General features: G+C 37.3%; 1 protein-coding gene across 7 annotated transcripts in view; it reads right to left on the bottom strand.

The window, feature by feature from the left end:
* Positions 1–19,663: 19,663 nt before the first annotated feature.
* The window catches only part of GATA3 (GATA binding protein 3), a 30,167-nt gene continuing 26,768 nt past the window's right edge, over positions 19,664–23,062 (bottom strand). For 5 of the 7 annotated variants that reach the window (XM_075208604.1, XM_075208605.1, XM_075208608.1 and 2 more), the window contains one exon: positions 19,664–21,225. In XM_075208604.1, the coding sequence (XP_075064705.1) occupies positions 20,941–21,225 (285 nt within the window). In that variant the 3' untranslated portion in view covers positions 19,664–20,940. The remainder of the gene's footprint in view (positions 21,226–23,062) is intronic. The other 2 variants (XM_075208609.1, XM_075208610.1) reach the window with 1 other exon arrangement.

Genomic DNA, 23,062 nt, shown 5'->3' with positions numbered 1-23,062 from the left:
ATCTATAACGGGCTGCACTAAAGATAAACTGATTTATTTTCTTACTTTTTTTTTTTTTTGTTACAAACGGCATGTATGAATTAGCGAACCAGTGATTTATTCATCTGGTGTATAGCCTATCTTGTGGCAGCTATACCTGCATATATCTGCTTTGAAATCATTAGCTGAAGATTAGGATTTAGAGCCACAGCGTGGCATAACAATTATTCAACTTGTGTTGTAATCACGATTACATAAATAAATATAAAGTTACTTTATTAGATCAATTCATTTATGTATTAATACAAATTATGAAATGTTTTACATCAGCACCATAGATACATTTATTTAATAAGTTTAAACATTATTCTATATCATTTATATTTTAAGCACTTCGATCAGTCTTTTGTATGCGTTAGATGCTTTGTCTAACAATGTATTATCACTGATTGGTTACAACCTGTTTAAATAGGGATTGGACATTCTATTTTTCACCTTCTGATGAAAGTGCTACACACACAGAAACATGTCAATGTTTTATTTATCTCCACACTGGGCATATTCTCAAGCTTCAATCTAAAGATCTGTGGACAATCTTTAAAGATCAGCAATGGATCCAATTTAAAGACCTCTATAAAAGTTTACATCAAGTAAGAATTTTTTTCACTTCACCCAGAGAGATCTCTGGTTGGCGAACAATAAGGTAGGTGGTGAGGCACACATCCTTCTAAAAAGGCCAAAACACAAGTAACCCTGAGGAATAATACAATAATTTTGCTCACTTATATAAACTGCCTTTTCTCCTTGAGCTTCTAAAATATATTATATGGTACACCTGGTACAGTGAAGGGCATATGCAGGTACAATGGTGAGATATTTGGATATTATGGTGTCATAATGATAAGGTATCAAAGAAATCATCAAAATAAATGTCTGTTGCTGTCTTATTGTGACAAGCTTTCTTATTGCTTTGTTCCAAAATCTAACTTGAAAACTCCCACTCTAGAAATCCTGCTTTTGCTCCTGGGCAGCAGTAGAATTTGGACAGCATTCTGCATCAGACATCCGTGCATCTGAACTACAACATTGCCAGCCAGTCAGCAAGGAGGAGGTAAGAGTTATAATTTTTACATTACAAATGTCAAATGTGAGAGGGACTGGGAAGTGAGTATAGGGGGTGTAAAGTTAAAGCTTTGCTAGGGCTCCGAGAACCCTTGCACCAGCCCTGGGAGCAGCAGAAGACCGTTCGTCCGGAGCGATTTTACTTACAGAGAGCCAAGACGCGGCTCTCTGCACCTTGTTGTCGGCAGTGACGTGTAATGTGGAAAAAGACCCGCCTACGGAGGAGGAGCTGCCGCCCAGAGGAGCAGGACAAAAGACTCAGGAGCCAGCCATTGTTGTTTTTGGCCACAGGTTAGCACAGCGGCAGCCTGTCATTGTAACAGTGAGGGATGAGGGGAGAGGGATGAGGAGAGGACATTAAATTGCACTGAGGCACTACTGTGTGGCATAATCTGATTGTTTATTTGTTGGTTCCATTGCTATTAATAATAAAATTATATATCTATAATATAAATGTCTAGTGGCGTGTGTTAGTCTGTCTGTGTGTGGAAAATATAAAACCAAGCTGCAGCGCCACCTGCTGGGCAGAGTTATACACTGACCTAATAAATTCTTAGTGTGTGTGGGAAAAAAAATTCAGAAAGGGCTGAAATTTGGTATACTAAGATGTTTTTAATTTGTTAATTTAATTTGTTAATTGTTAAAAGTGTTTATAAAGATTTAAAAAAAATATATATATATTTCTTGAAGGAGAAGTGACAGTTGGGAGTGGTTGGTGGTTGCCGGGGGTGACAGTGGGGAGTGGTTGGTGGTTGAGGCCTGGGCTATGGCCCAAATGCATGACAAGAACCTTTTTAACACCTTAAGTAGCTTGATTTGACTAGAATGCATGAGTATATATATATATTTATTTATTATCTATAGCTATCTATCTAAATGCACCACTGGTGCCAATCAGGGCCCTCTTAAGAACATCTTGGGCCCCCGGGCACAGCAGTGCACCGGGGCCCCTATATATACAAAAAAAAAAAAATGATTATATATATGGGCCCTGTAGCCCAGTGGGCCCGTCGGAGGCAGGAAAAAAAAAAAAAACCTGAAAAAAAAGAAGACAATACTTACCGTGCTGTCAGCTGGCGATCCGGCTCCCTCCATGGTCTCCTCCTCAGTCGCGCTCCGCAATGGATGTCGGGCGGGCGTGATGACGTCACGCCCGACATGCACTGCGAGCGCGACGGAGGAGGAGACCATGGAGGCTTTGCATATTTAATGTACCTATCCCTTTTTCCAAACAGGACCCCAATATTTCAGTGTCCAGACAGCAACTGAGCTTAAGACATCAGCAGAAGGTAGTGAACACTGCAAGAACAGGTAGGAGAGAGCAGGACTGTCTGCCAACTGTTCTGATTCTAGTGGGGCAAGACTTTGTCTCGCTCTAAGGGGTGGGGCCCAGACTATGCACTCTTTATATACACTGCATTCTTTATATACTACACTATGCACCTAGCCATGTCCTTCATGGGCTGACCACTCCCCCTCTAGTGTCTGATCTCGCCTCTATGGGGGCTGGCCACACCCCCTCTGGTGGGCCCCTACCGTTGCAGTCCCCCAGTGGGCCCTTCATGCCCCAGTCCGACACTGCAGACAGGGTGAACTCAGGTGTACAATTATGCAAGGTGACATCAATACACATCTATATAAATTGATTCCTACTAAGTCATTATTTTAAGAAAGTTCAATACACATAACGGTATTAATGTTCATAATATGTACAATCAATACACATAAATATATTATGCCTTCGTATTCAAAAAATAATGAAATATAATAATATGAAATGAAATAGATGGACACATGTTTCATAAGGAAATAAATTATACTTTAATGAAAATATGCATTTTCACATATAGCGCTGGCAGACACAGACATCTGCACATGCGCATTAGGAACTGTAGTCAACCAGGAACTACAATCCCCGGTTTGCACTGAGCTGCTGCCTGAGGATTCAGTAAGAAGTTGCGAAAGTGTGAGGGGCTAAGGTGTGAGAGAAATGACTTCAAAACTGGCAGTTGGAGTGCAGCAGCTGGAAGAGGAGAACGAGTATGGAAGAGAGCAAGACAAAAACAGAGCTGACTGAGCAGTGAGTGTACCCCTGTACTATTACTTGTGAGCCAAACAGAGAGAGCAGAGGCAGAACAGAGACTCTGTGAGAGTACCAGGAGTCTTGGAAGAGGAGGGAGCAGTATCTACTAGACCTCTGTATACAGAGAAGCGATACTGGTAAATAGGAGCTGTTAGTGAGGGGAGTACAACTCTGTCAGGTGTTTAAAGTAAAAGTCTGGAATAAAGAAAATACCCCAGAGAGATATAGAGAGAAGAAGGAAAAGAACTTTTAAAATGAGAGAAACAACTGGAGTCCACAAATACTTGATAACTTATTTGTACACTGAAATGTAAAGTTGATATTTGTGTGCTACATGAAAAAACAGTCAGTATTTAACTTATGTGTAAAACAGAATACTAATTTTCACCCCTTGCATTGTAACATGGTTTTGTCCAGGAGACTGAAATAAGAAGTTTCTCAAGTTTAAATCCTTAATGAATCAGGACCTAGGTGGGAAGGCCTGAAGATTGTAATGTAAATGAACCCTTTTGGTGGACTGAGATAATATTAACAAGGGATTAGTGCAGGGACAGTTAGTTAAGCTGGGTACACACTACAGAAATTTCGACCAACCTTTTATGCCGAGCGATTTTACATGCGATCGATGTTCCGATCCCTCAGTCCATGGACTGCATACACACTAGCCTTGTTTAGGACGATAAAGGGAAGAGCGGACGTCCCTTTAGCGACTTTTTACAGCCATGTTGTCGTGAACAATGATTTAAATTTTGTACACACTGCAGCGACACTTGTGGGAAATGTAACGAGATACCAAAGACATTAGCATAAAGGGGCAGAGCTTTCACTATAGTTAACACCCAAAACAGCATAAAAACAGAAGGTTACACTGTCTCTTCATTCATTCCTATTTGTAAACCTACAATGGCTACAGAAGTACAAGAACAAGCAACTGCACTTCTCCTGCTTGCTGTGGCAAGAAGACTGCTGGTACGGAATCAAAGAGAAAGAAGGAGAAAGAGTAGATCTTGTTGGAGCAAAGATGCACTGTTGTGCCACAAACCAGTAGCACCCTTTCACTGTAATACTAATTTTTTTTTCACGTTTCATATTGTACTAGACAAATTTTATATTGTTATTTTTTTTACCTGCAATAAAACTGTTGCATTAACACTGTGTGGTTTATTCAGAGTATTTTAGAAATATTATTTAATAAAGGTTAATATGACTTTATAACTTTCATAGTTTTTAAACTTTATAAAGGTTAAATGAGAAATTATTGCCAACATAGATGCAAAGGGTAATAACCAATGTGCTTTATACATGTGTAATGGTCTGCAGCCAGACAGGTGCAATACACATCTATACAAAATACAAGCCTGTGATGTGTGGATTCCGCACCACGTGGGACTGGGATTGACATCAAAAATTAACATACACATGCCCCCCAGGTCGAGGAAGTATCGGAGGATTGTTGTGGATCGGTCGGAAGTTTATACACACTACACAGCGGAAACGAGATTGGAACGAAAATATTAAACGCTACGAGCAACCAAATGAGGCGACAATCGTCCATTTGGGCAGACTTTCGACCATCGTGTCACTGCACACACTGATCCGACTTCTGAACGAGCGGTCGTATGTCGGCTGTTTGAGCCGATTATTGGACGAAAACAGTGTAGTGTGTACCCAGCTTTAGGGAGCAGAGACTGAAATACATATATTAGAAACTACCTCACTATGCTCTCAGTCACATACAAGTGAAATTCACAAACCTGTGGTGTGAGGAGCCTACGATATTGAAGTGATTATAGGGTCAAGTCTAAGGGACAGATGATGAAATCCAAAGTGTAAACATATGTCTATTTATACTGCTGAACTTATTTCATGTTAATTGTTTGATATTGGTTATATTTGCCAGATGATTGTAGTTTAAAGAGAGGTACCCCTTAGTAGTAGAATAATAGAGAAGAGAATATATATATATATATATATATATATATATATATATATATATGTATGGTAGAATAGTTATTATATAGTACTATTTATCGATTATATACAATTGATTGTTTAAACTGCAATTTATATTTTTTATTTAAAATATTGGAAAATCCCTTTAGAAGCTTATACCACATTAATAAATGTGCCAGTGTGGCTTCTAAAGATAATTCATGTGTGATATTATTTACTTGTGTGTGCCTCTGGTCCAGTGAAGGGGGGCGGAGGGTTCCTTGGTCTCCCTCTGGTGTTGCTACAACCAGGACACTACCCAAAGAAGACCCTTTGGTAATCAGACCAGGGTGGAGGCACTGCGCAATCTGGAATACAAGGTACTGAATTCATTTGCAGACGACACACACAAATTCTCTCTGGCCTACCTGATTCTCGCCTTGACCCTCTTAAGTCTATCCTCAATGCTGCTGCCCGCCTCATTTTTCTATCCCGCTGCTCTGTCGCTGCAGTCTCCCTCCAACAGTCACTACATTGGCTCCCCATACCCTACAGAATTAAATTTAAACTCCTCACCCTCACCTTTAAAGCTCTTAGTCAATCTTCCCCTCCCTACATCTCCAATCTCATCTCTACCTAAACTCCTAACCGCCTCCTCCGCTCTGCCTGTGACCGCCGCCTCACTACTTCACTGATCACTCTCGTCTTCAGGACTTTGCCTGGGCTACTCCCTGCTCTGGAACAATCTTCCACGTTCCATCAGGTTACCATCTATTCTCATAGGCTTCAAGCGTGCCCTTGTGACTCATTTCTTTATTCAAGTCTATCAGTCCTTCTCCTAACTCCCTTGTCCTGGCTCTCTCCCCCAGTCAGTACCACCCTATTTGTGTCTCCCCCTTCCCTTTAGGATGTAAGCTCTCATGAGCAGGGCCCTCTTTCCTTGTGTGCTCTTTCTAATATTCCCTCACCCTCTGTACCTCTTGGTCTGCTTCGCTAGCCCTGTTTTCCCTGTTTTCTTAAGCTTCGGCCTTCTTCTCCATGATTTCTACCATCCCTTTCACTATCTGTCCCAGAAATTATCTGATTTGCTTTACCTTGTTACCTGTGTTTGTATATATTTTTGTATCATGTTGTTTCTTGGTTCTCTGTTTTCTGTAAATATAATGTACAGCGCTGCGGACCCTTTGTGGCGCCTTATAAGTCAAAGATAATAATAATAATAATAGTTCTGCTGAACAATAAAATGAAATGAAAATTGGTACTTTGGAATGACTGTCATTCATCACTTCAGTATACATACTTATGTGGTATTGACCCGAACGGTCGTTCATCATTCAATTGACCCAATAGTCAGCAGAAAAACATGTAGTGTTTACCTAGCTATAGTAATCAATCACTGCCTTGTAGTGACTTCCATATCTCATAGCTATGCAAAGTTATGCCATATAAATTAAATTATATCTAGACACATACATATATACAGTATATTAGACACTTTTCCACTGATTGTATCTTTGATGTTTCATTTTAGCTTGGCAAAATAACTGATTTGGCATCTCAAGAGCTCATATTATTTAATGGCAATGGGGCCTATTAAATAAGCCCCTAATCACCACCGCAGATTTAAGTATCCCCTCTATTTATAACTAGGGAATCGCAGCAGATATCAGAGATATTTGCTGTGGTCCCACTGTTTCATAAGCAATAACAGTCCCTATAGGTTTCTTTGGATCAAAGATTTCCAGAACATTTGCCCGATGGCTAACGCCATCTTAAGATGACGTTAGACATTGAAGCCTATGGGGTTCATTGGATCCCTCACCTTACCTGGTTTCCCATCTGGTGACTATCGCAAATATGGTCATTTTGCAATTGTGACCATAGAAGAGATAAGAAATAAATGTTCGACCGGGGCAGCCGTTTATTGTGACAGAATTATTGTGACTGGTAGAACACTTTTAATAATTGGTCACAATCTTTCAGTCCTTATCATTGTGATAAGGAATGAAAATGACTGTGCCAGAAAAAAAATGGATATTGTTAAATATGCCCTAATATGCAAAATGATAGACTTATTTACAAAGAATTTTCAATATTTCACTTGACCTTTATAGAAAACTAGTGTGTATATTCCCTGTTTAGAGGAAAGAGCTAATATAGCAGCAAGCAAGATCATTTACAAAGTATCAAACTATAGCAGCACAATGACTCAGTGGTTAGCACTTCTGTCCCACAGCACTGGGGTCATAAGTTTGATTCTCAACCACAGCCTTATCTGTGTGGAGTTTGAATGTATTCCCCGTGCCCCATGTTTGCGTGGGTTTCATCTCACACTCCAAAAACATATTACTACTAAGGTTATTTGGCTGCTGACAAAATTAACCCTAGTCTGTCTGTGTACGTGCGTGTGTGTGTGTGTGTGCGTGTTTGTGTGTGTGTGTTTGTGTGCGTGTGTGGTAGGGAATTTAGACTGTAAGCTCAATTGGACAGATTGATGTAAATGACTAATATTCTCTGGATATTTGCTCTTATTATCTCTCATCACCCTCTCCCTCTAAAATATAAATTCTCACAAGCAAGGTCCTCTTTCCTACGGCTCATGTCTGTCCACTTTCCGTCTTCCTAGTATGCTCCTGTTATGTCTTATGTTGAATTTTTGTTGTATGCTATGATATTTGTTATTTTTAGCTAAATCCATGCATTTATTTTTCTGCTCTATTTTACTTGCGTATCTGTTATTATGCTTACTGTTTTCGTATATGTTATATTTGTATGATTATGTCAGGCACAATGGATTCTGTTGTGCCATATAAATAAACAATAATGAAGATGATGACCGGATTTGAAAGCAGTGTTTTGTTTTGCTTTTAAATTATATTCTAGATCATAAGAATAGATGTAATAATTTCCCATGCATTCTGGAATACTTTTACTATAGGAGTCCACACAACAGCTGCTGGGAGGTTATTTCATGGATCTATCATAAAGAAAATATTCTTCATGTTACCTTTAAGTATTCCTCCCTCCAATTTTAAATTGCGTTGCCTTGTTTTGGAAAACTCTCTAAATTGTAAAAGTAAAAAAATAAAAAGACACTGCCTTACTGAATGTTGTTAATACCTTTCATATATTAATCTAGAAATATAGATATCCAGATTACTCAGCGCTAAAAGGTACCCAAAAAGTCTCTTAAATGATAATGCATAGAAACAAAAACAAAATCATACACATAAAAATAGATGATAATAATCATAAAATGAAAATCAAAAAATGGAATGTGTCCAAATTACAAAACAACCATCTATATCTCAATATCATATAAAGTCTCTTCAATGCTGGATATGCAACAGATGGTCACTCGTGGGACAGAAATATTTGTGACTTTCACCTCACCGTCACCTCCATATATAAAGTAAGAAATAAATTCCTACCAGAGGGTAGTGAGTCATGGGCATGTAGCAGGTTCTTTATTTCTTTCTTTTTCCGTCCCCTCTTAGATAATCATAGACTATCTTGCCAGTAAATATTTCTTTCTTCGTGGTATCTCTCAATATATTAAAGCCATAAAAACAACACAGAAAGACAGATCTAACGTGATATTGTATAAAAAAGGGGCAATTTTATTAAGTCCCATCAAAAATGACAAAAAAAGGCATTAAGTTCCAACAGTAAAAACATATGTAGAAATACTCCTACCATATCGCCAATGTAAAAGCGCATATAGAATATCCATCAAATGGATTCCATCTCGTTCTCTCTCATCGGCAGAATACTAAGGATATTTCATAAATCAGTCTGGGCTCCGACGCATTTCAACCGTCAATACAGTCTTTATCAAGAAGGTCAGACTGATCAATAGACAAAGAAACCCATTTATACCGGATATAGCCAATCAAAAGTCCGGCGGAAATGGGTTGATACAGACGGTTGTAAACTAACATTTTTGTATATATAAACATATAGGGCCTGAGTCATTAAGGCAAAAAAGGAGTAAATGTTCTCTGGGACAAACCATGTTACAATGCAAGGGATGCAAATTAGTTTATTATTTTGCACATTAATTAAATACTGGCTGTTTTTTAATCTAGCACAAAATACTTGATAGCTTTATTAGTAGACTGAAATGTAAAGTTGATCTAGGACATGTCCTACCCCAACTATAAATATGTCCCCACATTTTAAATTTACCTCCCCCTCCAATGCAACATGGTTTTGCCCAGGTGCAAATATTACTCCTTTTTTATTCTTTGCTCTCCTTAATGACTCAGGCCCATAAAATCTAAAAAGCACTTACATATTAAAATAATCCACATAGCGAGATCTTAAACCAGATGTATCCTCTCGCTATCCTCCATATTACAAATAAAACCGAAGAAGCGGATGTGACATATCGCCATCATGTTAGTTGGTTGCTAGGATACCAAAGTATCTAAAAATATCGTATAGTATTCGATACTAAATACCTAAATTATGCCATTCTTATAACAGGGTATATATACTATAATTATCATAGCACACAAACTCTATACAAGATACAAATCGAAATAGCAACTCCTAATGCTACATCCCACTGTTCTCGTTTGTAATAGGAATTAGAAAACCGGATATGACGTATCGTCATCATTCAAGATCAGCTCTTTTCGTGCTTATAGGTTGCTAGGATACCAATATATCCGGAAATGTCATGTAATGTGCAATTATTAATATATATATCTAAAACATTCCTATAAGAACTCCACAATATACAGACATTGGAAATAATCCATAAATATGATGAACCTCTTAATTAGTATATATAATAAAATAAAAATAAAAATAAAAATAAAAACGGAGGGTAGACTATAAGTGATATCTTTCCTAATGACATGATAAATCTAAATAAATGTCAAGATTAAAGGAAACATTTAATCTCAAAATCTTTGTTTAAACCCCTTGGAATTAAACAATCCAAGGAGTGTATCCATCGCATTTCCATTTGTGATAATCTTTTATCAATATTTCTATATTTCCATGTCGGCTTTATAGAATCAATCCCTAAGAAGTTAACAATATCCTTTTCATTACATGAATGGTGAGATTTAAAGTGGGCTGATACTGAGTGTGTCTCCAACCCTCTTCTGACATTGCTCAAATGTTCACCTATCCTTTTCTTTAATGCTCTAGTGGTTTTACCTACATAGTATAGCCCACATTTACATTCTAAAATATAGATGACATTCACAGAATTACATGTAATAAAACTATTAATGGTATATTTTTGACCATTAACCATGAACTCTGTGATTCTATTCTTGGGATTATTTTTGGCAGTGTTCTTACATGCCAAACAAATACCACATCGAAAAAAAAACTTTATTTTTATTGATACTTATATTTTTTTCGGGAAGAGCATCTCTTACTAGATGGTCTTTTAAATTCAATGATCTCTTATATACAAATTTGGGTTTTTCAGGTAAAATCTCTGCTAAAACATGATCCTTCAAAAGAATCTCCCAATGTTTGCGGATCACCTTCTCAATTTGTTTATGATTTTGATTATACTTAGTGATAAAGAAAACATCATTTCCTTTACTCGGTATCTTCAATTCCTTTTCTGAATGTATCAATTCATCTCTAGTGATTTTAGATACTCTTTCTTGGGCATTGTCTAAAGTTTTCATATTATATCCTCTTACAGAGAAATTATGTTTCATTTTCTCTAATTGTTCTGTAAAAATTTCCTGTTCAGTACAATTTCTCTTCAGTCTCAAAAATTGGCTATATGGTATGCTTTCCAGCCACTTTTCGTGATGTTGGCTATCCCTAAATATATAGGAATTAATATCGGTAGTTTTCCTAAAGCATTTAGTGTGGATCTTCTTCTCATATATATATAGATTTCTAAATCCAAAAAGTGTACTGAAGAGTTGCTGACTTCGAAGGTATATTTAATATTCCAATCATTATCGTTTAATTTTAAACAGAACTGATTGAGTGAATCCAAACCTCCCTTCCACAAAAACAAAACATCATCTATATATCTCTGCCAGGATACCAGGTCTGCCCCCAAGCTAATGTGAATATGTTCCCAATAGGCCATAAATAAATTGGCATAGCATGGGGCAAACCTGGTACCCATGGCAGTTCCTCTCTTCTGGAGGTAGTAGTTACCCAAAAAGTAGAAATAGTTATTCTTCAATATAAAAGAAATTCCTTCCAATATAAAGGTCCTAAGGTCCTCTGAATAATCAGACATATCGAGAAAATATTTAATAGCTTCTATTCCCCTATCGTGTTCTATGATGGAGTACAAAGATGTTATGTCTGTGGTCACCATGAACCATCCCTCTTGCCAATTCACATTATCTAAATATTTTAAAACATCTTTAGTATCTTTGAGAAAAGATGAAGTTTTCTTTACTAAAGGCTGTAAAAAGAAATCAATTAAAGCCGAAAGATTAGATGTGATACTGTTAACCCCGGAAATGATGGGTCTTCCCGGGGGTTTTGAAACATTCTTGTGAATTTTTGGCAATATGTATATATAGGGGGTAGTGGGGTCCTTTTCTTTTAAAAAAACTAAGATGGTCATCATCTAGTGTATTAGAAATTTTTTTAATAAATATATGGAACTCATCTCTGATTCTAAACGTTGGATCATTGTTTAATTTGATATAGGTGTCATTATCATTTAGCTGTCTCGAAATTTCAGATGTATAGTATTGATAGTCCATAATAACTAGACCTCCGCCTTTATCGGCGGGTTTGATAACAATATTAAGGTCTTTCTGTAGATCCTTTAGGGATTTCCTTTCTTTAGAAGTAATATTTTGTGGGACATATTTAGTTCTGTTCTTAATCGAGATTTTCTTAAAATCATCCAAAACTAACTTTCCAAAGGTTTCCATATATGGACCCTTTATATAGGTGGGATAGAAATACGATTTCTTTTTATATATATATGTTTATCTTTTTGTTCCTCCAAATTCTCAGTAAGAATAGGATTATCTTTTTCCTTAATTTTAAAGAACTTTTTTAGGGAGAGCCTCCTCATAAATTTATGGGTATCCACAAATATCTCAAAGTTATCTACCAGAGAAGTAGGGGAGAATTTTAAACCTTTCTTAAGTATAGAAATTTCATCTTCAGTCAAGACTTTAGAGCTTATATTAAAAATTTCTATTTGTTCATCTCTCAATGACTCATTACGATTATTCATCAAATGATTATTTTCCATGATCTTTTTTTCTTTAATCCTATTCTTTAATTTTGATTTTTTTCTTTATTTTATCTCCCCCTTTCTTTCCCCTTCTGGTTTTATGGAATCTAACTTTCTGTGGTATATTGGGTACCTCACTATGGGAGTCTGGTTGAGCTTTGGATGATACTAAAACATTCTGTTTTTCCTTCTCTTCCAAAATGGTATATTTTTCTTGTTTTTCCTTACTGGGGGAAAAGGAGTCTCCTCCAAATCTCTAAGTGTATCATATCTATTCTTACTATAAAAGGGATATGATTTCCGATCATAGTAAGAAGGTGGAGTTCTTCTTTTTTGATAATAATGTTTGTTTTGAGAAGTAGTAGGAGTATAATCCTCCTTATGTTCTACTCTAGATCGTGATGGTAAATAGGACTTGGGTCTAATCTTAGATGAAGGTTGGTAATGTTCTTTATTTTTAAGATTCCGATTAGTTTTGTCTCTACTTTTCACATGATGTTCCTTTAGAGGAGATAGATGGTTATCAATCTGACCTCTATCTCTCCTAAACTTTTTTTGCTTTTTGATAATTAAGCTCTTAGTGTTCCTTTTTAATTTTTCATTCAATTCTCTAATATTCTCTTGTACATCATCCAGATCTTCAAAAGGACTAATCAAGCTTTGTAAGCAAAAAATCTCTTCATCTAACTTTCTAAGATCAGTTCTTCTCTCCTTTAAGATAAGTTCAATGAGTGAAAAAGAGCACTGTTGAAGAATCAGAGAACATTTCCTTTTGAATTCTGAGGATGATGTGTCAAAAGAGGGCAATTTATTAATTTGTAATCCCTTAGGGATAATTTGGTTGGCCATCTAGTGTTCCAATGTCACTATAGTTTGTTCTCTTTGGTGAGGACTTTATCAAGTTTAATAAAAACTAGTTACAAAGATGCACTGGTCTCCATGCCTGTGCAGAATATATAAATAGTGCTAGAAGGGTTGTCCCTCCAATTCAGGATCAACTGCTGTGAAAAAAGCAAACCTTTATATCACTGTTTATTGTGACTGAACACTGATAGTAATATGTGCATATAAGACGTAGAGCTAAACTTGGGGAAAGACAGTAGTTTGAACCCAAGCGTTAGTTAATTTTCATTTTGTGTTTCATTTCACTGTGAATAAGTGGGTGGTAGATCTAGGGGAGGGGCGAACGTGGAAATCACCCCCCATAGCAGGTGTCGACTCTCTGCATCCGCACACTATATTCTTGTTCCCTTCAGCCTAGAAGCAGACAGAGATTCCGACCGCTCTGACTGTGTTTTAAACACAATCAGAGCGGGCAGGCAGCATCCTCTGTCTGGTCTCTGCTGATAGAGGCTACCAGCAGCCGCACAGAGAGAAAGGGGGCAGTGCACTGAATCGCCCCCCCTAACAAAAAATCTATGTCTACTCCTGGGATAAGTAGAAAATTGCAAAACATGAGCAACAGGCGTAAAAGTAATGTGACCACATTGTTATAGATTACTAGGACCTATTATAAGCTTCTAGAACTAGCGGTAGAGGTCTTCACCTATAGCAGCCACCTTTCCCCTAGAGTTAGATGCACTCGCAGGTACTCGGATGCCCCCAGGACTTTACTCAAGTGTAGTGAAAGCTTATTAAGGCAGGGAGCCAGGCAATTCAGTACACGAATAACCGGGGACAGACTAGAGGTTGCAGGTCAATAGCAAGCAGGAAGGTCACAAACAGGTCAAAAGTCAGGGGCAATCAGCAATCAAGCAGGGTCCAGAAACAAGCCAAGGGCCACAACAGGTATTAATCAAAGGCAGACAGAAATCCACAGGAACAGAGAGCTGATCAGCAAATGCAGGGCACCAAAAGCTATATCCGGCTAAGCCCTCCCTGCCTTATATACAAACAAGGACCAATCATGGGACATAATGCATGCAGCTTCGTTCGGGCAAGCAGGAGGCCGAATGATTAATGAGCACGTGCTTCGGCTGACAGCTGAATGCCGAGGCATTGAGTCAGCGAGAACAGTGTCATGGTTGCTCCGACAACAGCCAGGACACATCGGCCAAAGGTGACATCACGGCTGCAGCAGACACTGGAGCCATCGTAGCTAGTGCGGGGGCTTGTGACACAAATTTAACACAACAGATCATTAACTATCTGCACTCATCTTTAGCAAAATATTAAAGAATCTTTAAACATGAGGTGTGCAACCTGTGGGGGGTTCCACAATCTGTTTTGTGTATCTCTTGATTGTAAAATATGTAATACATTCTAGTAAACACCTTTTTTGGCATCCGAGCACAATGGCACACTGAGACTTGGGTTCCCAGAAAAATGGCACACTGACACTTGGGGGTCCCAGAACAATGGCACACTGACACTTGGTTTCCCAGACAATGGCACACTAACCCATGGTTTCCAGAACAATTGCACACTGGCACTTGGGGATCCCAGCACAATGGAACACTGTCTCTTTGTTTCCAGAACAATGGCACACTTCACTTGGGGGTTCCAGAACAATGGCACACTGACATTTGGGGATGCCAGAACAATGGTATACTGAATCATGGGATCCCAGAATAATGACACACTGATACTTAGGGTTCTTAGAACAATGGATCACTGACAATAGGGGGTCCCATAACAATAGCACACTGACACTTGGTATCCTATAACCATGGCCCCCTGACATTTGGGGTTCCCAGAACAATGGCACAGTGGCACTTGGGTTCCCAGAACAAAGGAAACTGACAACTGGGGGTACTAGAATAAAGGCACACTGACACTTGGGGATACTAAAGCAATGGCACACTGACAATTGGATTCCCAGAGCAATGGCACACTGACACTTGAGGTTCCCAGAGCCATGGCACACTGATATTTGGGATGGGAAGGCAGTTAGAGATGGCTGCACTTTAGAACTGCTCTGTGCCTACCTGCGAGGTGTCCCCACACCAAGGACTGTTTCAAAGATCTACTGGCATACAATCTCAATTCTACTGCTGGATCCAGTATGTTTAACTGTCACTGCTATTGCCATATGTGTTTCTCCTTTGGAAATCTCAGTGAGTTTTTTGGTAAAAATTGCCTGATGTACAAAAAAAAATCAGGCACAAAGTTACTTTGAGCTGACAAATAACCACAGGAGTGGCAATGGAGCATAAAAATATAAGCCATTCCAGAACCAGAAGAGGAATGAGATTCAGTTAAGATGAAAAATTGAGGGTGTTCTTGACAACGACTAGTTCATCTTTCATGTCTCCACTTTCCACTGTGTTTACTCATTCTAACCATACCACACCACTGGTAGCTGCACAGAAATGTCAGTCACCAATGGCTCATTTAATATTGGTGACTGATAATGCTTTTGCCTTAGAGTAGTGACACATACTTTTCCCATCACCAGCTACAATTGTTCTTCCAATATCCATTATATATCAGTTCCCCACACAGATTGTAAGCTCATCTGGACCATTTTTACATTTTGTGTAATGTGATTGTGTTTTATTTATTTGTACCATAATCCAATCAATGTGCAGTGCTGCGTAATATAATGGCACAGTAATACATGGTGAACACCACTGCTCCAGACAGATTACACTTATTTTATATTTAACTTATTTTATATTTAGAGTGTTCAATATCTATACCATACAAGTACAATATAATAGAGCAAAATAAAGACTACTTATTTGTTTGACCTCATTTCATTATGCTGTTTTTCCATTTGTAGTTAATTTTCACTGTCATGAAGCTTTTATAAAATTAGCATACATTTATGCTCATGTTGCATATGTAGATTTTCAGTTAGTACAGTAAATTACAAAATTTACCGGCACAGACCTTGAAGTTCAAAGCCATACAGGAAATTTGCAAAATGTAATACACTCACCTGTTTACAAGTGATTTGCATTTTTTGTCTTGAAAACAATATTTTATAGTACAGCCAAAAAATCAGTTATGGCATGTAACTGAATGTCATCAATATATCTGAATGCAGACGTTTGTAAGGCAGTTCTGCTGCAAGCAGTCCTTCCACAATGAGGCTGATCTAGAGTTAGGTGCAAATTTTGTCCAGGTGCAGAATTTGCAGCCACGCAAACAATGTTGCAGGGCAAATACTGTATGCTTTAGCATGCTGCATAAACATACTGAACAGCTCTATTTTACATGTAGAGTTAGGGCTATTTCATTCCCCTTTCTTCCTCTCTCACAACTTTAAATCCAATCATTTACATTTACATCTACCTCCTGCAACACAAAATGTTTTTTTCGAGGAGCAAATTCTGTTTCCAGTAGTTGGATTTGATCTTTGATCCTCTAAATCTGCCACTATGAGTGGAATTCAGTGTAAGATGTGCTACTGAACACATTGGACACATTCAGAGTCGGACTCAAAGTCTGTGTAAGAAGTGTAGGAGTGGGAGTGTGCCGCAGATCGGTAGGGTATTACGAGTTGCAAGCAAACCCCAGTTGCATCTCACTCTTAATACCCTACCGAGCTGTGAGCAGTTCCTGCAGCCAGCTAACGCATGCGCTACCTAATTCCTGCCGCACAGCTTTAGCCCTGTTTTGACGTGTGTTGCGTCTGCGCCTCACTGCGACTAGGATGTATTTACATGGTCACGCCTTCACAATTGCGAGATCCGCCCATTCTCTGGTAGTGAGTCGCAAGCTGTCACAAGCGTTAATTGCATCCAAGATGCAGGTGGATTTGGAGCTTTCTGCACACGCGTGGTTTTGGTTAGATGCGCCTAAATCGGACTTTGCGTCCGACTCTAAATGAGGTCCATTACCTGTTGTTACGGTAGAGAAATCTCAGATAAGTGCAAGCAAATATGAGCAAAGATTTTAACATGAACAGTGCCGCAAAGTGTAACTGCGTGAGGCTCTTAAAGGACCTTGTGTGAAATTGAATTCTCTCTTATGTGTCTTATACTCAGAATAAATACAACATATTGGGGCTCATATAGGATTGGACGTATGTAAATTTTGTAGCGCATGTCCGTACAGCACATGTGCACCAGTATGTGTACACATATATCCCTATACATTTTTTTGCATTTCGTTGACCTCCATGTCCTTACACCTGAACAGGTGGAATGGGGACACGCAGGGGCGAGAAGCAAAGACTATGCAGCAAGAGTGTGTTCACCTAATTGTGACACAATTAAATGTGGACACATCAGCAGATACAGCTTTTAGGAGACGTATCTCTTATGATGATGATGATGATGATATTCAACAGCACTTTATAGCCGTTTCTGATTGGTTGATTGTGTATTGATCTCTCCAGTTGTAGTGTTACGGCTGTATTATATAAAGTCACAGATATCTTTGCACATTAATAATTGACTTTTCCATTTGGACTACTGTGGGAAACAAGATTCCCTTTTGATGTGTAATGTGGAAAACAACAGACATTTTATTTTAATTAATCAGTGTTTGTAATTAAATACATTTTGTATTGAAAATGCAGCTTTAGCATTTATTATTAACTGTCCAGACAATATTCTCTCTTGTGTATATGAAACATCATTACATTATTGTATTGTGTACAAATAGGGTAATGCAGCTTAAACATTTACCACTAACACTGTCAAGTCGCATCTTTATGCTATATTGTGGCAAAAGTATGCACACTTGTTAAGTCTGACATATGTCTGGAGCAAATGCTACTGTTTTTGAGCTAGGTACATCTTGCAACATATGCACATATATATGCTTTCTTATGGTATTAAGTTGTTTTATGTACATTATTAAATTGCATAGTTGATTAAGTATTCTGTAAGCATTTTTTGAATATTTTCCCTTTGGGCAAACAACAAAGGCCTAAATTCAAATTACACCTAAATTTCAAGCTAATTTAAGATGGCCATGTAATGGATTGATTCTGCCCAGGGCTATCATTGTCCCCACATATAGACCGATAGAGGCTATTAGCGGTCATCTTCATTTGTCACTATGTCCAAAAATGTGACATAATTAAAGGTATTGTGGACATATTTGACCAATACATATTGGGCCAATGGATGTATAGCTTTATATAATAAGTTCAAGTTTACTTAAATATTAAAACTCTCGTTACATTCACAAAAATGTATGCAAAAGTTTCAATAACTCATGAAACCTAAAGATATTTGAAATAAATCTGAGTTTGAAAAAACATTATTTTACTATTGATGAACTGGGGTGAGGCTTTCAGTGCCTAAAATGTCTGAAAACAGAAAAATAAATTGCCCTTAGATATACGGAAAGGGCAAATACAATTTCAAACATAGTTGCTTACTCTCACAGAATTTCTGGGGGACTCCCAAATTTCTGGGAGGTTTCCCAGACTCCCTGGAGAGCAGTGGAAACTCCCACATCCTACCCACTTCCCTGGTGAAATAGGTGAAGGGATTCATAGTGGTTACCCCCACCCAACCCCTGGATTTTCTTTCTCCCCCTGGGGAATCAAGCATTGGTAAGTATGTTTTCAATCTTCCCAATTTCTATTATAGTTAGGTAACTTTAACATTTTAGTTGTTATATCATAAACAAATTAATGTATAGCTAATATGTTATCCACATTTCCCATACTGTTTTAAACATGTACAGCTAAGCACAATTATCCTACAGAGGCATATCATATAAGCCCATTTGAATTGTATTTTACTATTTAATAAATATGAAACCTGGCATACCAAATATTGAGTGTATTTTAGTATGAATTAATTGAAGTATTTTCCACATCACATTGAAGGGAGACTGCGGGCCTGATTCATTAAGGATCTTAACTTGAGAAACTTCTTATTTCAGTCTCCTGGACAAAACCATGTTACAATGCAAGGGGTGCAAATTAGGATTTTATTTTGCACATAAGTTAAATACTGGCTGTTTTTTCATGTAGCACACAAATATCAACTTTAAATTTCAGTGTACAAATAAGCTATCAAGTATTTGTGTGCTACATGAAAAAACAGTCAGTATTTAACTTATGTGCAAAACAGAATACTAATTTGCACCTCTTGCATTGTAACATGGTTTTGACTAGGAGACTGAAATAAGAAGTTTCTTAAGTTAAGATCCTTAATGAATCAGGCCCCGCATCTTTATGTTAACATTCCCAACTGATAATAAAATACATTTGTGTGACTGTGGGCTTTGAATAATCTGTACTACAGAAAAAGTCCACTCCAATTTGCATGCTTTTTTCTGGTACTGGCTTTAAACAGTGTGTATAAAACAAAAGAAGACCTGTCACAGAGCAGACAGCTTCTCTTTAAGAATGTTGTTTTAATACATCTGCTTACTGAAACAGAAATATACTATGAACAAAACAGAATTGCGTTTTACTAATTAAATAATGAACCATATAAAAGAGTACCATTTTATTTTATTTCAATATGAAATATTTAAAATAAGGTTTCACATAATACAATCCACATTTGTCATGGTAATAAAAGGAGAACTAACCCTTTATTCATAACCTTCAAAATTTTAATAAATCGTCTTATGACTTAAATACAGCTTTTAAGAATGCTGTTTACACACATCTGGGTTACTGAAACAGGATCCAGTCACCTTTATTAGGTGATTTTGCAAAGTCATTAGTCAGCGTTTCCATAGGCCCTCCTTAGAACATCTCTGACTCAGCAGACCTTTGCAGGCAGAAAGCTCTGTCTGTTCAGAGCTGCTCAACAATATATTAAATCTTAGCAGATATTTCTGTTGTTTATTTATTGTATTATTTGTTCCTTATCTTTATTATCTACCCCTGTATCAGCATTTAACCATAGTTTAAGAACAAGTAGATAACAACCACCCTGTTTCAACAGAATGTAATCTATTTTATTTTTAAAGAAAGAAAAAATAATATGAAAACATTAAAAGCAGTTCTTTACACTAGCAGTAAATAAATTTATACAACCATTCAGTCTGTATTATATGATGAAATAAATCTACATCTTTTTTATTTTGGTCTGTATAATATGATGAAATAAATCTACATCTTTTATTTTCGTGTCTTTGAATTATACATACAAACAACAATTACAGGAACTTGTTCACAATGCATTGAGGCCTGAGGGATGGCTATCTGAAACTCCTTATTGGCAATATCCGTATGTTAACACTATTTGCCTTGGACTGATAGTCTAAGAAGAGGCCCATATCCTGAATGTATGAACTGTCTACAAGTTTATGCATCAAACAACTCCCGCCAGCTAGAGGGAAACAAGACTGGTAGTTTGTTTACGTTGTTAGCCAGAAAGCCTGTAAGTCTATAAGTCTTAGGTTTCAACGACACTTTCCAAATATTCTTGTGGTCCTTCATGCTTTTCATACAGGTGCCAAGCGGCAATAAAAGTTTACAAAAATGTACAGTTTGTCAATGTTCATAATTTTGTTCACAGCACTAGAAACCCTTGTCAACAGGGATTTGAAGTTTAAATGGCTTATTCACAAATGGAATCCAGATCCGGTGGTCAAGAATGTGTAGATGCCATAGTGAGTTCCTTTAAAAGGCGCAAACACTACATTGTGTAAGCATTTAAATTACATTTTTTTCCATAGTTTAGGGTGTCATCAGTTAGCAAAAAAATGCAAAATAGAGATGAAGTCCTAAGGGGGTGCAAATAGTAAGGAGCAAAGTCTAACCCATGGCAGTGACCATACTGGATGGATGATGAGGTCCAAAGGAAAGACCGGACGGTGGGTGCATTGGTGTTGGTGTGGTCAGCATGTGGCCGGGGTGGCTAAAATGTGAAATGTGGCTGAGGGAGGACATGTGTCTGGAGAGGGCGGCAGGACTGAACGAGCTGCTCTTCTGGTAGTCCTCAAGACTGTCGAGAATCTTTTTGCTCTTTTTTGACTTGCTAGACATTTTTCGGTTTCTGGTCTGAATTCCTTCCTTCTTCATAGTCAAGGGTCTGTTAATCTAAACAAAATTCAATTATTTGCTTTTGTTTCACATTCATTAGTAGCTGTTGCTCAGTGCTTGTGTACAGGAAACACTCTGGCAACGTATTTGCCAGTCATATTTGAACTGAAATACATTCAAATCAATACTAGACATGAAAAGTTAAAAGGTAATTAAAAATGTACGTAGGATAGTCTTATACTTTGGTCATTGTTTATTCAGGATTACACCATGTGAGAAAGTATTCAAAACAGTACACTATGTAACGTAATGTCCCTTGGTAGGTCCCTTTCTCTGAATGTGGCACTCATGACAGTAATGCTTCCAGATCCTGACTTACTATTGTTATTATTATCAGTAGTAGTATTTTTATTATTATTATGTATTTGCAGCTTCTGTAGCACTGTAATTCCTGTATCTGTATAACAGTGTTCTAATTAATCTCGAGTCAGTAACCAATTGATAACAGTACCACAGAGTGAATAACAACATCCACCAACTTTATAAACATTTCTAACTATTACTACTATATTATAAGTGCAAAAACTCTCCCTGTAAGTCTGTAATGCTAATGATATAGGAACTGTGACTCCTGAAGTGCACATTCAGCATTTTGCAGCCTAATGCGTTGAACCAGAATTAACACAATAAAGCTTGCACACTTCAGGACTAGGCCTGTTTTACGGACAACTGCCAGTCTTAACCAGAAATCGCTCTGCCTCAAACATGTCAACGTCTACATGCCACCCTCTAAAGCATAGATTGATTGCATTAGGCTAGTGACATTCACCTAACAATTAACACATACTTGCCACATTGTTTTTTTTCTTTATAAAAGGTCACCGCACCACTGTGAGGTCATCCAATAAAACAGCGGCGTGCTGCTTTAAGAGCAGGGAAATTGTTCCTTACAGAGTTAGAATGACAGCATGCCCCCATTATCTTCCTAATTACTAGCTGTGCATGTTGTCAGAGGTGGTCAGTTTTACAGCTCATGTTGAGCATCTGTCTGAACAGGTTTTTTGATTAATGAAAGGTTATTTGACATCGGTATTGACTATGGAACATGAAATTTAAAGTACTGTAGTAAACTCATTTATGTGGAAGTACCATTATGCATATTACAATGAAAAAATGTTCATCTGCTATTGACCAATGGAACAAAATTTGCACCTCACGTACAAAGCCTACTTTTTAAAAAACTTTATCCTATATCTGTGTCATTTGGCATTATGTATTTATTTGCTACAGATATATGGTCAGCATTGCTGCTCCATTTCAGTATATTTTTACCTCAGACCAATTTGGCAAAATATGTTACTTTTTAAACAACCCTCAATCTAAACAACAGTTGTGAAAATATTATTTTTGGCGCACCGATGCTTTATGGTTTTAGTGTAAGCAGCTATTTCACCTATCTTTGTGAATATCCTAGTCAAATGCCACTTACAAAATTTATATTGTTTAAATAATGTAATAAGCCACGGACAGTTTCCACACTGGTGTTGAATTACATAACATACTAAATGTAAAAGTAAAAATCTAAACTTATAAATACTGCATGATGAGTACAGAGAAAGAAACGAAACAGTTTCAGAGTGCTTAAAAAGTATTGTATAGTGTACTGGTTACCGCAAAAATGCATATTAGATATTGTTATCAATTGCCAACGGTAAGCAGCAAATAAATATGGTATACATTAACTTCATCACATTTGTACATTTATCTCATTTTTATTATTCACTGATTTTTTTTTTTGTTTATTCATTTGTCACAATTCAATACAAGTACAGGTACATTATATGGTAAAGGTTGTACCAAAATGTCACCTATAGTTTCCACTAAGTAAATGTGT

Source organism: Mixophyes fleayi, chromosome 4 (assembly GCF_038048845.1).
Source record: "Mixophyes fleayi isolate aMixFle1 chromosome 4, aMixFle1.hap1, whole genome shotgun sequence".
Lineage (NCBI taxonomy): Eukaryota > Metazoa > Chordata > Amphibia > Anura > Limnodynastidae > Mixophyes > Mixophyes fleayi.
Note: the sequence above shows the minus strand (reverse complement) of the source record. Positions and strands in the feature narration are given on the sequence as shown.